Raw genomic sequence first — 12944 nt, 5'->3', positions numbered from 1 at the left:
GTCTGCCTGAGAGGGTGCAGAGAGAGAGAGAGAGAGAGAGAGAAGGTGCAGGGATGGGCTATGGTTGTCAGCATCCAGGCTGGGCCTTCCCCACTGCTCCTGAATGCCTGTCTCCTGCTGGCAGAGGGCTGACTGGGACACAGAAAATACTTGGCACCTTCTCTTGATGACATGGTCAGCCTGTCCCAGGAAATGTTTGCAGGACATCCTTTGGGCCAAAATAAACATTTGCACCTCACCTTATCCTCTGGGAATCAGGAAGTGCTGGAGGCAAATGACTTCAGCAGCCCTGGATATGGGCCAAACATCAAATTTGGGACTATGGAAGGACCATGAAGGCCTCCAAGCCTGGTGCTCAACTAATGGGATGCTGTACCCTGGGGGAGACACAAGTGTTGTAACTCAGGAAGCAAAGCAAGCAAGTGCTCAGGACATATCCTTGGCCAACTGTAGTGGACTTGTTTGATCCCTTTCCTTGTGTGCAAAGACACCCCCATCACTGCATGCCCAAGTACTCCATGCTTGGATTCCTATCCCAGCCTGGTCTAGGGCCAGCATGGCCCAGCCCAAGGTCCCTCCATCCCATGTATAACCACTTTGGGCCTAAAATGTGGCTGCCATGGGTGTGTGGAGATGGAGCTCAGACATGCAGAGTGGGCCACCCTGCAGAAGCTCCCTAACACCATAAGAGTCCCTGGAGGCTCCAGGCCCCTTACTCTTCTCTTTCCCTTTTTGTCAAACCAGCACCTCAATTTCTGAGACTTGCCACCTGGGAGCCTTCTCTGATACCTGGTCTACGGAAATGGTTAAGCAAACTGGAGCAGACTGTGGACTCCAATTCCATCTCTCAGTGAGGAATGCAGCAGTTCTGGGCAGCCTTCTGGCCCTTCAAACCATGTTTTGTTTTTTTTGCACCAGGGATTGAACTCAGGGGCACTCAACCATGGAGCCACATCCCCGGCCCTGTTTTGTATTTATTTGGAGACAGGGTCTCACTGAGTTGCTAAGCACCTCACTGTTGCTGAGGCTGGCTTTGAATCCCTGATCCTCCTGCCTCAGCCACTGGGATTACAGGTGTGTGCCACTGTGCCCGGCTTAAACCATGCGTCTTGGTTAATGTGCATGAGAGCTGTCTCAGGGCGTCCTCAATGCCAGTCTTTTATCATAACTCACTGTCCTGTAGCCTTGCTGTGGCCAGTTAGCTTGAGGACTAGTTAGGTCAGCCCTTCATGGTGCAATAATTTCATACTGTTGGAAGTATTTGTGATGCTGTTCATGTATGAAATGTGGTTTTTTTTTTTTCCCTCTCTCTCTAAATCCAATGCACACTCAAGCACGGAAGGGGGCCTTCCTTTTTCTTTCTGAGTTCCTTTCTTACTGGGAGGTTGAATGGGTGGACAGACCTGGGAGGGTTCTGCTAGTACCCTGCTCCCTCCCAAGATTCCAGGCCCTCCTCAGGGGACAATAGAGGCTCATGGCTATAGCCTGCTCTTGAAGGTGCCTGGCCAATATAGCCATCCTATCCCTTCCTAGGGAAATCCTCCAGAGCCAGGGCCATAGCACTGGCCAAGGAACAGATCCCTCTCTCTTTCCTGCCCTGCATAGTCACCACAAGGACAGGTGGGCACATATGGGGCTCTGCTGGAAGCTGAGATGAGGCCATCTCCTCAGGCACTCAGTGGCTTGAAGAAGACAAGTTAGATCTGGTGAAACCATGACTCCCTAGGTCACCTGCTAGGCTCACAAAGGCGTGGTGTCCTGCTCAGGGGTCACCCCATTAATCCCTAAGGGCCAGTACTCTCTTCTCAGCCTCCTTCCTTCTTCCTCATAGCATAGCCATCTGGGCTGTGGGACTCTGGGCAGTGTCACCAGTGCATACTGTTCTTACTTCTGTGGATGGCTTCATCTTGGTCAATATTGATTTGGTTCTCTCAAGTACTTCCTTTTGTCCCTTCCTTTTCCAGAGCTCTCTTCCCTGCAGGACCCTGTAGTAGAGAGGGTGAAAAGACAAGGTCAATATGGTTCTTGCTGTGCAGGCGCAGCATCAGTGAAAGTGGCAGAAAAACTGATGCACATGGCTAAAGCAAAGACTGAAATTCCAAGGACTGTCTTCAGGCAAAGCTTGATCGAGGCTCAAATGATATCAGCAGGACCTTGCTTTTCTCAGCTGCCTCTCGGCTCTTGTTTTTTAGTTAGTTGTCCTCTTGGGTGAAAAGCTGGAAGCTGGCAATGACAAACTTTAGATGCTGATTCAGGCTTAGGGAAATGAGCCATGCTGCTGTCCCAGGGCCTTCCCATAAGGTTTCAGTGGGTTCCCAGTGCTCTAAAAGTCTATGCTGACCACATATATGGTGGTGGCCAAAGAAACATTGTATATAATCAGGTCCAGCTTACCTGCTTCTGTCTGGGTTAGGGTGGAGCCCTATCAAGTTCATGACCAAAGGGACCCAGTAATGTTTCCCTAAATGGAAAGGTACTTGGGGTGGGGAGGGGTGGATCATATTAATCCATAAGCCATCTCAGAGGACATACAAGTTACATATGTTATGTATTGCCTCCTGAACAGGTCCTGAATAGGTGCTCAGCTCATTTCATGCCCACTGCCCCCACAGGACTAGCAGCTCCCCCACTGACCAGTGCCCTGTGATGTCTCTGTTCACCAGGCCTGCAGGCCTGCCAGGTGAGGGGTGTGAATCAGTGGATTAGACCTGGAAGGTCCCAGCCCAGTCTCTGGACCAGAGTCCCACTCAACTTGCTGCTACCCAGAAGTACCCTGTTCATTCTGCTGTGAATGGATGGAAAAGAGGAAGGTGATTTATTTGGATTTGCTATTAACAAATGACTCTAGACTTGGTTTAAACAACACATTTATTTTTCACAGTTCTGGAAGCTGAGAAATACAAAATTAAGGCACCAGTAGATCCAGTTTCTGATGTGGGCTCATTTCCTGATTTGTGGAAAGCTGACTTCTCACTCTTTAAGGTGGAACAGGGTGAAGAGGTTCACTGGCTTTTTCTGATAAGGGCACTAATTCCATTCATGAGGTCTCTATCATTATGACTTTATTACCTCCCCAATGCCCCACCTCCTAATACATCATCTGGCATCAGGGGCTCAGCAAATGAATGTTGGAGGTACACAAATATTCAGCCCTTTGCAGATGAGTGGGACATGGTGATATGATGACAGGGGGAGGTAAGGATATCACTATGGTTTTGACTTGGTGGGGGCAGGAGCTTCCTCTGTGGTATAGTCACTCCCAGTGTCCCTGGGGGCTTTATAACTATTATCACCAAAACTCTGTTGTGTGATGCGTACCAGAGGAGAAACAGGTTCTGAGGGACAGTGCCATGCCCAGGATCACTGGCCTCGAGGTGCATATCTGATCACCCATTCTTCATACTCAGCCCTGAGCTTTGTCCGGTGGCTGAGGAGACCAAGGACCCCTCTCAGTGAAGATGTGATCTGTTCTTCTTGTTCTTTGAATCTGTATATGAAGATTTGTAGGGGTGGTCCCAGTGACATGGGCATGGGCCATCACTTGGGGACACTTTGTGGTCAATTATCTGGGTTGAATGTCCAGCTTTATGAATGATGTGGGGATGCTGGGGAGTGGCCTGGGAGAGCAGGCACCAGAGGGAAGAGGATTGAGCCAATGTTTATGCCAGAAGCTGCTTCCTGGGTTTGCTACCTCCTCCATACAATGAGCATTGAGGGCTGGAAACCTGTCTGAGGGTGCTAAAGGCCTTTATTTCTTACTTTCTGCTTTTTGGGTGGAGGACATTGCTCACAGTCTGGAGTCTGAGAGATGAAAGGGGCCAAGAGATCTTTGAGGTAGGAAGGAGCACACTTTTGTCTAATGTGACTTCTTTCATGTTACCCCCACTCCTTGCTGGTTAAGTTCCTATACATGAATCTTGGAGTTGTGGTATTCCAGGGAGTGAAAGCAGGGGTGGGACTTTGGGGACACCAAAGTTTAGCACTAAGGGCCCAGTCCAGACAGGACCACAGGAGCCCAGAAATATGAGAGCAGCCCCACCTGGGAAGGCTGTACAGCAGAGGGTGCCACTTCCTACGTGGGTGGACTTTGGGCTTGGTGACCTGGGTACCTGGAGAGGAACGGTTGTCTCATCCTGTCCAAGTTCTATCAATTACAGTACAAGATTAAACATTCCAAACACACACAAACGTTCAGTGTGGAATCTTTTCTACTTTCAGATTTATTCTATACAAGTAAAAGCAATTAACAAAGACAACAACAACAAAAACCAACCCATCACTAATAGTTGCCTTTATGGGGAGGGCCTCTTCCCACCTTGAAAACAAGGCTGGGGACATCAGGTATCACTGCTATGGACAGGAAGCAGACCACAGAGAGGAGGGAGAGACCAGGATTTCTACCTTTTGCCTGGGTCCTTTCTGCTCTCCTGAGTGAGGGGCCCCATTGGGGCAGTGCTGATAGCCCTGCTACGCTCATCTACTGGGGACCAGCTAACAGGGCTGCTGCCGCCCAGTGGACATCACTGGCTTTTCCTCTAGAGCCTCTGGGCCAGTTGCCTGGCCATCTTCTCCTAGAAAACTTGCTGAGATTGTGTCCTGTGGCCTGTGTCATTCCCCAGTCTCCTGCTGCCTCCTAAGATAGCCGCTTACTGCTGACAAAGTTCCACAGACATAGCACACAGGTTCCTGAAGGACCCAGCGGCGCCGCAGCCTAAGCGCTCTGCACTCTCCTGGCTGGGATCATCTACCTGAGCCAGTGCTCAGCCCCGGGTCCCAGCTCAGACTTCCCTGACCTCAGAGTACAGGCAAGATTAAACCAGAGAGGTGATCTCAGGCGCGTACTGCAGCCTTCTGGAAATGTTTCTTTGGGTGTGTTGGGTAGTCCCTTGCGCAGGGGCTGCCATTCCGGATGCGGACGCTAAGAGCTGACGCAGAGGATTCACCCTAGGCTGAGCTCCCCAAGTCCACGGGTCACCGATGCTCAGGGGGAAGCATATGGCTGTAGTAGGAGGCGACAAGCTGCTGTGTTAGTTTATAAATAAAATAGGTTTGCGGGGAGCGCATTTGTAGCTGGCTGGGCGCTCACATCTCCTCTCTGCGGATGGGAGCCAGCATCCTGCTGCCTCCCTGCGCCATCTGCTGGCACATTAAGGGGATGGAAGTCGACTTGGGGAGAGATGGAGACTGAGTTCAGCAGCTCATTCTAGGGAAACCACACTTCCTTGCTGTGTTTCCTAAGTGCCCTAAGAGGACCCGTTGATCTGGAGGGAGAGTTAAGATCAAAATTTCAGACAGCTGGAATTTCACTTAGAATCCATTCATTGTAGTTCAAAGACTGGCATCAAATTTATTATTATCATTTGTTAAATATTTTAGATCTTTTCAGAGAATCTACAAGGGCATAGCAGGTTTTCTTCCCCAGTACATTTTGTGTGGGCAGGAGATGAGGTGACACAAACGGGTGGGACACACGGGGGGAGGGCTGCACCTACATTGCAGGCTTTGGTCCCCTGAGAAAGAACAATATCTGAACTTCCACTGGGTAAGCTAGAGGGACCCAAGACCCACAGTCAGGTAACATGAAGAGGAAGGAGGAAGGGGGTCCATGGGGGACAATGAGGACTACAGTCATACATGCATTCAACAAACCTATCATAAAGTAAAAATACACTCTGTAGGGAGGGTCTGCTGAGCAAGCCCCTGCTCGCTGCATGGCCGCCTGTCCTGCAAGCGTCGTGTTGGGATGGTGCTCAGGGAGTAGTTGGGAGGGTTGATTTCCATGGTATTAACCAAGATGAGGGTCTTTATCTTGGTGGGGGTGGAGTGGGCAGTGTAAGCTGGAACAGGGGTCTGGGCAGAGTGGCTCCAGCCTTCAGGGGTCTCTCAGCTGCTCCCTTAGGGGCAAAGGTTTGACCTGCCCAGGTGTCAAAGGAAAGGCAGATGGCAGGGTCCTCCCAGGGCCACAATAACATCCACTGATTGTTGAGGGGCACAGGACAATGCTATTCTCTGTGCCAGCCTCAAAGCTTTCCTTAGTGGAACCCATGGTGTTCATCTTTCATGAGGATGTTCACATCTTGGGAGCACCTGGGGTAGGAATATCCAGAACCAAACAAGGCAACTCTGGAACAGCAGTTGATTTTTCAGATTCTGAGCCAGATGGTAAGGGGCTGGGGCCTTCTCAAGAGAGACAGGTGGTGACTGCAGCATCTGCTATGATAGCCCCTGACTTGGTTGGAGTTCAAGCAAGAATTGGCTAGATTCAGTAAGACAATCCCTGGGCTCCCTGTGACTGAAGTTTTGCAAAGAAAATGCTTCACAGCAGTTATAATAGTCTCCAAAGTTCTAATGAAAAAAATATGTTTGGTTGAATGTTTCTTCTCAACACTCAGGGCATCCTGCTTTTTACTCTTTATAATCGGGTCATCGTGTACAGATGGCTGTCCCATAATTAGTTAGTTGTTGGTCCATCTCAGGATAAAACCCACCCCCCATTCCTCCTCTGTCACTTTGTGATGAAAACATGGCGCTCTCTCTTCAATCTTTGAGAGACAGGTGAAGAAAGTTTTTCTTGATGGGAATGGAAGGCTACACATGGATGTGACAGTGTTTTAAGTGGGGGCTGGGAGATGCTGGCTCAAGGCTAGCTCTACCTCTGTGTGACCCTCAGATATACTCATTCTTTATCAGAAAATGGTGTTACACTCCAACTTTAACAAAAGGAGGTAATCAAAAGCCAGTCTCCATGGGAGTGCCTAGCTTAAGCGCCAGCACCTGTGGACATTGAGCTAAACTGCATTTGAATCTGAGGGAGACAAGGGTGCCTGACAGATGACCTGGGACAAATATTGGTGACAAAGTTCAGGGGAACCTTTGAGCCTGGAGTCTTGCTCTTCTGAGCTAGGTAGAGAAGGAAGAGGAGACTCGTCCAGGACTGGAACTACAGAAGATGGATCCTCAGTCTGGGTCTCCAGCCCTCTGCTTGCCCAGCCAGGGAAGCTCCCTGCCCCAGTTGTTGGAGCCCAGGGTCAGAGAGCCTTGCCCTGTGTTGCCTTAGTAGCCGTCATCTGTGAAGAAGGGCCCACTGGCAGAAGGGGAGCAGTCACCCTCCTCGCATGGCTGCGAAAGCTCCCCGTACTCGCTGTTGTAAAACACCCGACTTCCTTGTGGCCCCCGGTTGGGCCGGCGCCGCCTCCCCTGGGGGTCAGAGTGTGCTCTGGACACATCCACATCCTGGCCTGGTCCTTTACAGCTGCCAAGACAGGGAGGATGTCGTTAGTAAAAAGACAGAAGAGATCGGATGTGGGTCAGGTTCTGATTGGAATCATCAAAGACACAGTCTGAACACAGCACGTTCAGAGACTCTGGGAAACACACACCTTTGGCTTAAACAGCAAACAGGACTAATCTGATCTGACAAACACTCCGGGGAACTTTTTCTGTCCCAAACTTGGACACAGTTCCACCTGGAATGTCTGATTGCATTCCCCCAAACCTGCTTCTCTATGATACACCTGCCCAGTGCAGATGCCTCTGGTGCATCTGTCTCTTCACGGTTCATCAGATGTATTTCCAGCCATACAGAGAATAGCGCCCTCTGTTGCCACTTGTAGTGAGCAGCAATTGTCTCTAATGAACAAACTCCTTGTGTACCTGTCTTCTGAATTCTGGATTATATCCTACTTCATTAGGACCCTATTTTCTAGGACTTTCTTTTCCCCTTACCACCTGCCATTTGAGGTCCAGCAGACTGCCCATTTGGAAATAGTGTCCTTCCAAGATGGCTGCCCCTGTGCTGCCCATCTCAGTAAATGGCAACAAGGTTCACTCAATGGCTCAAGCCAAGCATCTGGCTGCGGTCTTTGCTTTCCTTCAGCTCTCACACCCAATGCATCCAGATGTCCTGTCCACTCTAACTCCATAATACACCTATGCATAAGTCTCAACCCCTCCATCCCTACACAAGAGTGGGTTCGCAGGCTCTGTAATACTCTCCTGGAAGATCTCTGTGCTTTCACTCCTGCCTCCCTGTTCTCCAATCTTCAGAGAGACCCTTAAAGTTAGTCATGACATCAGAACACACCCTTCAGTGGCTTACCATTGCCCTTGGAAAGAAATTCAAGTTTCTCATCACGGCCTAAGAAGCTCTGCAGGTTCCAGCCCATGAAGGCTTCTCTGACCACTTCCCTAAGCTTCATTCTTAGGTGTCACTTCCTTTGAGTTTTTGGAAAATGCTGATTTATTATTATTTTGCTCTGCATGGTGCTACTGAGAAAACCCTGATATACCAATTGTTTCCTTTAAAAGTCATTAGGGTTTCTTTTTTCGCCTAAACTCCCTAAACGTTTCTCTTTAAAGTCAAATCATTCTACTAGAATTTACTATTCATGTGTCAGTTTTCCCAGGTATCCTTCTAATATGAAAATTTATGACTTCATTTGTTTATTTAAGAGCATTATCTTTAAACTATAAGTTTAAAATATTAGTTTTACTCCTCTGTATTTTCTTCCTCAGGGACTCTGATTTTTATGTATATTGTATGTCTTCTATTCATCTTCTATATCTTTCTTTCTGATCCTTTTACTTCAGTTTCTTTTCTTGACCATTCTCTATATAACCTCCACTATAACTCTGTTCATATATATTGTCCCTCTGGCACCCTGATCTTCATTTTTGATAAGATTTATCTCAAATTGCTTTCAATTTCCTTCTTAAATTTAGTCATTTTTTAAAATCTTCATTTTATTTGTGACATAAGTTCCCATTTTATAGCTCCATTCTCTCCATTTATTTTCTGGATTTTTTAAATGTCTGACTTATGGTGCAGCTTCTTGTTTCATTATATATTTAATTCATCTTAAAAAGTTTTCATCTTTTTAAGAAAACTCCACTATGAATTTTAATTCTAATTTCCTGTTTTAGTCTTACAATAACTCTGAATGAATAGTGCTTAATTTTTCATTCATGATTATTCATGTTGGAATTTCCTACACCAAAAATAATAGATTATCTTGTGAAAGGGGCTGAGGATACACATGGTGCTATGGTCTGACTGTGACCTCCAAAGTTTATCTATTAGACACTCAGTCCCCAGTGCAAGTGTTGAGAGGCAGGACTTTTAAGAGTTGGTTATGTCACCAAGTGGATTAATGTTGTTATCACAAGAGTGGGTTTGTTATAAAAGCAGTTGGGTCCTCTCAATGTTTCTCTCACTTTCTGCCATGGGATTTTGCGACAAGAAGGACCTTGCCGGATGGTGGTACCATACTCTTGGATTTCCCAGGTTTGGTAATCAGGAGCCAAATCAATTTCTGCTAATTTTAAGTTATCCATTCTCAGGTATTGTTATGGAAGCATACGATGAACTAAAATAGAGGGCTTCTTAGGTTTCTTCACTCAAAAGTGCCATATCAGACCCACATCTTTGGTATCACTAATTCTTTCTTGCCAAAGGCAGCTCTTCACGACAGGTGTCATACTTCCACCAAGGGCCAACCAGTCCTTTGCTGGCCAACCACAAGCACAGGTTTTCTAGATCTTTCACCTACAGACTTGGACGAAACATTACACTGCAGGGGAAGGAATCTGGCATCCTGAAGGGTCACTGAAAAGATGATGGAACCTGGGAGTGAAGAAGAGTTGACTCCCCAGGGGTGAGTGTGGACCAAGGATTAAGAGAAGACAGGAAGGAGCTGGGCAGGTAAACCACTTCCTTCTTCTTCCCATAGATGTCTCCAAGATATTCTGTCTTTGCACCTGTTTGGAGAAGGTTCTTTATTCCAAGTTTTCACACCTGCCCAGTGATCTGTTGCACCTTTTCATGGCTTATCATAATGTTTCCAAGGGAACCTGTGCGAAGAATTGTGCCCTCTGTTGCTGCCATAGTGAGGCGCAGTTTCTGTAATGAACAAATCATTGTGTGTGTCTTCTTCTGAATTCTGGATTCTACCTTGCTTCTGTAGGACTATTATTTTCTGGAACTTTCTTTTTTGGTCGCCACCAAGCAGTATTCCCTTCCAGCTTACTACCCTTTCAGAAGCAGTGCTTACCAAGACCACCAGCCCTGGGGCCACCTACTTGCACCAGGGGATTTGCTGTCTCCTACCAGGCTCAGCCTCCTCCATTCTCAGCCTCCTCCATTCTCTCCCCAGTGGGATTGGTCACTGTTCCAAGGACATGTTTTTTTTTTTTTTTTTTTGGTACTGAGGATTGAATCCAGAGGCATTATACCACTTGGCTACAACCCTAGGCCTTTTTATGTTTTATTTTGAGATACAGTCTCTCTAAGTTACTAAGGCTGGGTTCAAAACTTGTGATCTTCCCTGCCTCAGCCTCCTGAATCCCTGGGATTACAGGTGCATGCCATTGCACCTGGCTTGTCCTAAGGACTTTGCCACATGCTTCTCTCATGGGATAGTCTTCATATGACTCTTCTTCTGCTATTCTGCCATGGCTTAGGATTGGCTCTACTGGTTCTGGGTGTGGATGGACACACACACACACACACACACACACACACTTTCCTGGGTACATCATAGACATGGGCTTAGTGGCCTTACTTCTTCTCCTTGAAAAGCTGTGTTGTTTTTAGCAAGATGTGTGCAGACTTGAATTTAAATCACAATTATACTCTGGTCTATTGTCTCCCTCCTCCCCTCCTTCTTTCTTTGGGTGGGGATCAAACCCAAGGCCCCATGAATGCTAGGCAAGCACTCTACCATTGATCTACATCCCCAGCCTACCCTTTTATTTAATTATTTTTAAGTGATAAAATGCTGTTTAGTAAGGAAACATAAGCCAAAATATACTCCAGGAAATATTACTATCATTAATTTTCTAAAACCAAGTTACTAATTTAGGATTTTAATAATAAACAGGTGGCAAAATATCTGATTTCCTGACTAACTGTATGAAAAATTAAAGTATACTTGCAAAGTCCCTCTTATGCTTACAAAATGCAAATTTCTCTGAAAACTGAAATTTTGAAGCATTTTCAAATTTTTGATTTTTGGATGCTCAACTGGTAAAGTCTATGCAAAATATTCTAAAATCCAAAACATTTTGATAGCTGAAATTCAAAAACTTCTGGTCCCAAGTATTTTGGATAGTGGATACTCAACCTGTAACTGACAAGTTGTAAATCATTAACATACCTGCAACAAATGTGAAAATAAGATCAACTGTCTTCTTGTTATATAAATAAATAGGTGAGGTTTAGAGTAAAATATTTACTGATAACTTCATATATTGATTCCAAACAGCATAGGCAGAAGCCAAGGATTTGTTCTGCAAAGCTATGACAGGTGACCCAAAAAGAGGCTCTTGACAAAGACACTAAGGTCAAGGGAGTGGTCTGGATAAATGACCATGGGCTATTTGGGGTTTGGAGATGAAAGTAGTCTCCCCTTGGCTGGTGTCTGTGTGTGTGTGTGTGTGTGTGTGTATGTGCATGCCTGTGCACTGGGCACAGTGGATCACACATGGTTTCACAAAATGTGACATCTGATCATCCATCAAATGAAAAGGAGGTATTTGGACCAGCACCCAGGTACAGCCAGAAGGGGGACTCTTTGGTGATGGGGGACAAAAGTCCTGCCGTATTAGAGCAGCTTCCCTTGAACATACAAAAAGGCAATAGGGAGCCACCAACGGTTCTAGATAAGAGTGGCAGTGCACACCAAGCCCCAACCTCCCTCACCAGGCCTCTGCTCAGAGCCTCCTAGGGAGGGCAATGCCCACCTTTGCAGGGGAGGAGGCCTCCCAAGCCCTTACCTGAATCCACTGTCTTGTCTATGCCTGCTCTCTATCCGCTCAAATTCCTCTGAGGCCAGCACCATCCCACTGTCTGTCTGGTTATCCTGTGTGGAGAGAACCAGCAAGGCTGTGGGCCAGGCTGTGAGCACCAGCCAAGAAGGGACTTGTGTGCACCTTCATTCTGCTCATCTAACACCTATCCCTGTGGAAACTGAGCCAGGCTGGAGGTGTCCATTCTATCACCTCTGGAGCATGCAGGTGAGTCACATGTCCCCACCATAGAGGGAGAAACAGGTCTTGGGGGAGCCATGGGGACACCATGCTGGAGAGCCTATAAGGTAGCCAAGCATGTTCTCAAAGTACGGGTAGAACAGGAGCAATAGGAGAAATGGGGAGAGTATGTGAAATAATTTTCTGGCAACTCATAGTTATCTGGAACTCAGATCCTGCTGGAGACACACATCCTGGGTTTAGTGGGCCTTTGTTCCCTCTCAGTTGTGGCTTGGTATGGTTTTCATTTTGAATTCCACTGGAGAGGACTGCAGTCTTCTCTCGGTCTTTGTTTGGCCCTAGAGACATGAGCCTGAGTCTGTGTGGACTGGTGGAGGGCTCCCTCTGTTGATTTGGCTGTCCAACCTCCTTGGGCCCGTGCTCATTGGCCAGGCTCAGAACTCACTGGTCCCATTAGGTGAGGGCTGGCACTGAAAGTCCTGGCATGACTCCTGTCTGTGCTTCACCAGAGCTTAGGTCTGAGGGTTCAGTCTCCTTTTCTACAAGTGGACATACTTGTCCACCCTCACAGAGCTGTCTAAGCTCAACTATGCTTGACTCACATCGGAGGACACAGGTGTCACTATATAAGTGGACACTACAAGTTTTTCTGTTCCTCATATCCCATCTTCCTCTTGTAGTGCCACTGTCCTCTACTTGCCTGGTGGCACTAATTGCCAGTGAAGAGGGCCTGGGGCTGCCAGGGAGGGGAGCCTTGTGTGGGAGTGACAAGAACACAGGGGAAAACAATTGAAGGTGGTGGCTTTGTATGAGACCCAAAAGTACCTGAGGTGCTCCCTGGCCTTGACATTTCAAGTGACTTTGCCAAGGAGATACCTGTACCCCCATGCTATTTTGGCAGTAGTGACAATAGGTGGGATATGTAATCATGCTAGGTACCAGATGGATAAAGAAAATGT

The 12944-nt window shown here is 47.3% G+C and overlaps 1 protein-coding gene across 1 annotated transcript in view; it reads right to left on the bottom strand.

Annotated features, from left to right (window-relative positions):
• Nucleotides 1-5321: 5321 nt before the first annotated feature.
• The window catches only part of Flt4 (fms related receptor tyrosine kinase 4), a 44739-nt gene continuing 37116 nt past the window's right edge, over nt 5322-12944 (bottom strand). Inside the window, exons 29-30 of the mRNA XM_027953336.3 lie at nt 11773-11858; nt 5322-7252 (exon numbers count right to left, since the gene is read on the bottom strand). Of these exons, the coding sequence (XP_027809137.2) occupies nt 7054-7252; nt 11773-11858 (285 nt within the window). The 3' untranslated portion in view covers nt 5322-7053. The remainder of the gene's footprint in view (nt 7253-11772; nt 11859-12944) is intronic.

This window comes from Marmota flaviventris, chromosome 5 (assembly GCF_047511675.1).
Source record: "Marmota flaviventris isolate mMarFla1 chromosome 5, mMarFla1.hap1, whole genome shotgun sequence".
Taxonomy (NCBI): Eukaryota; Metazoa; Chordata; class Mammalia; order Rodentia; family Sciuridae; genus Marmota; species Marmota flaviventris.
Note: the sequence above shows the minus strand (reverse complement) of the source record. Positions and strands in the feature narration are given on the sequence as shown.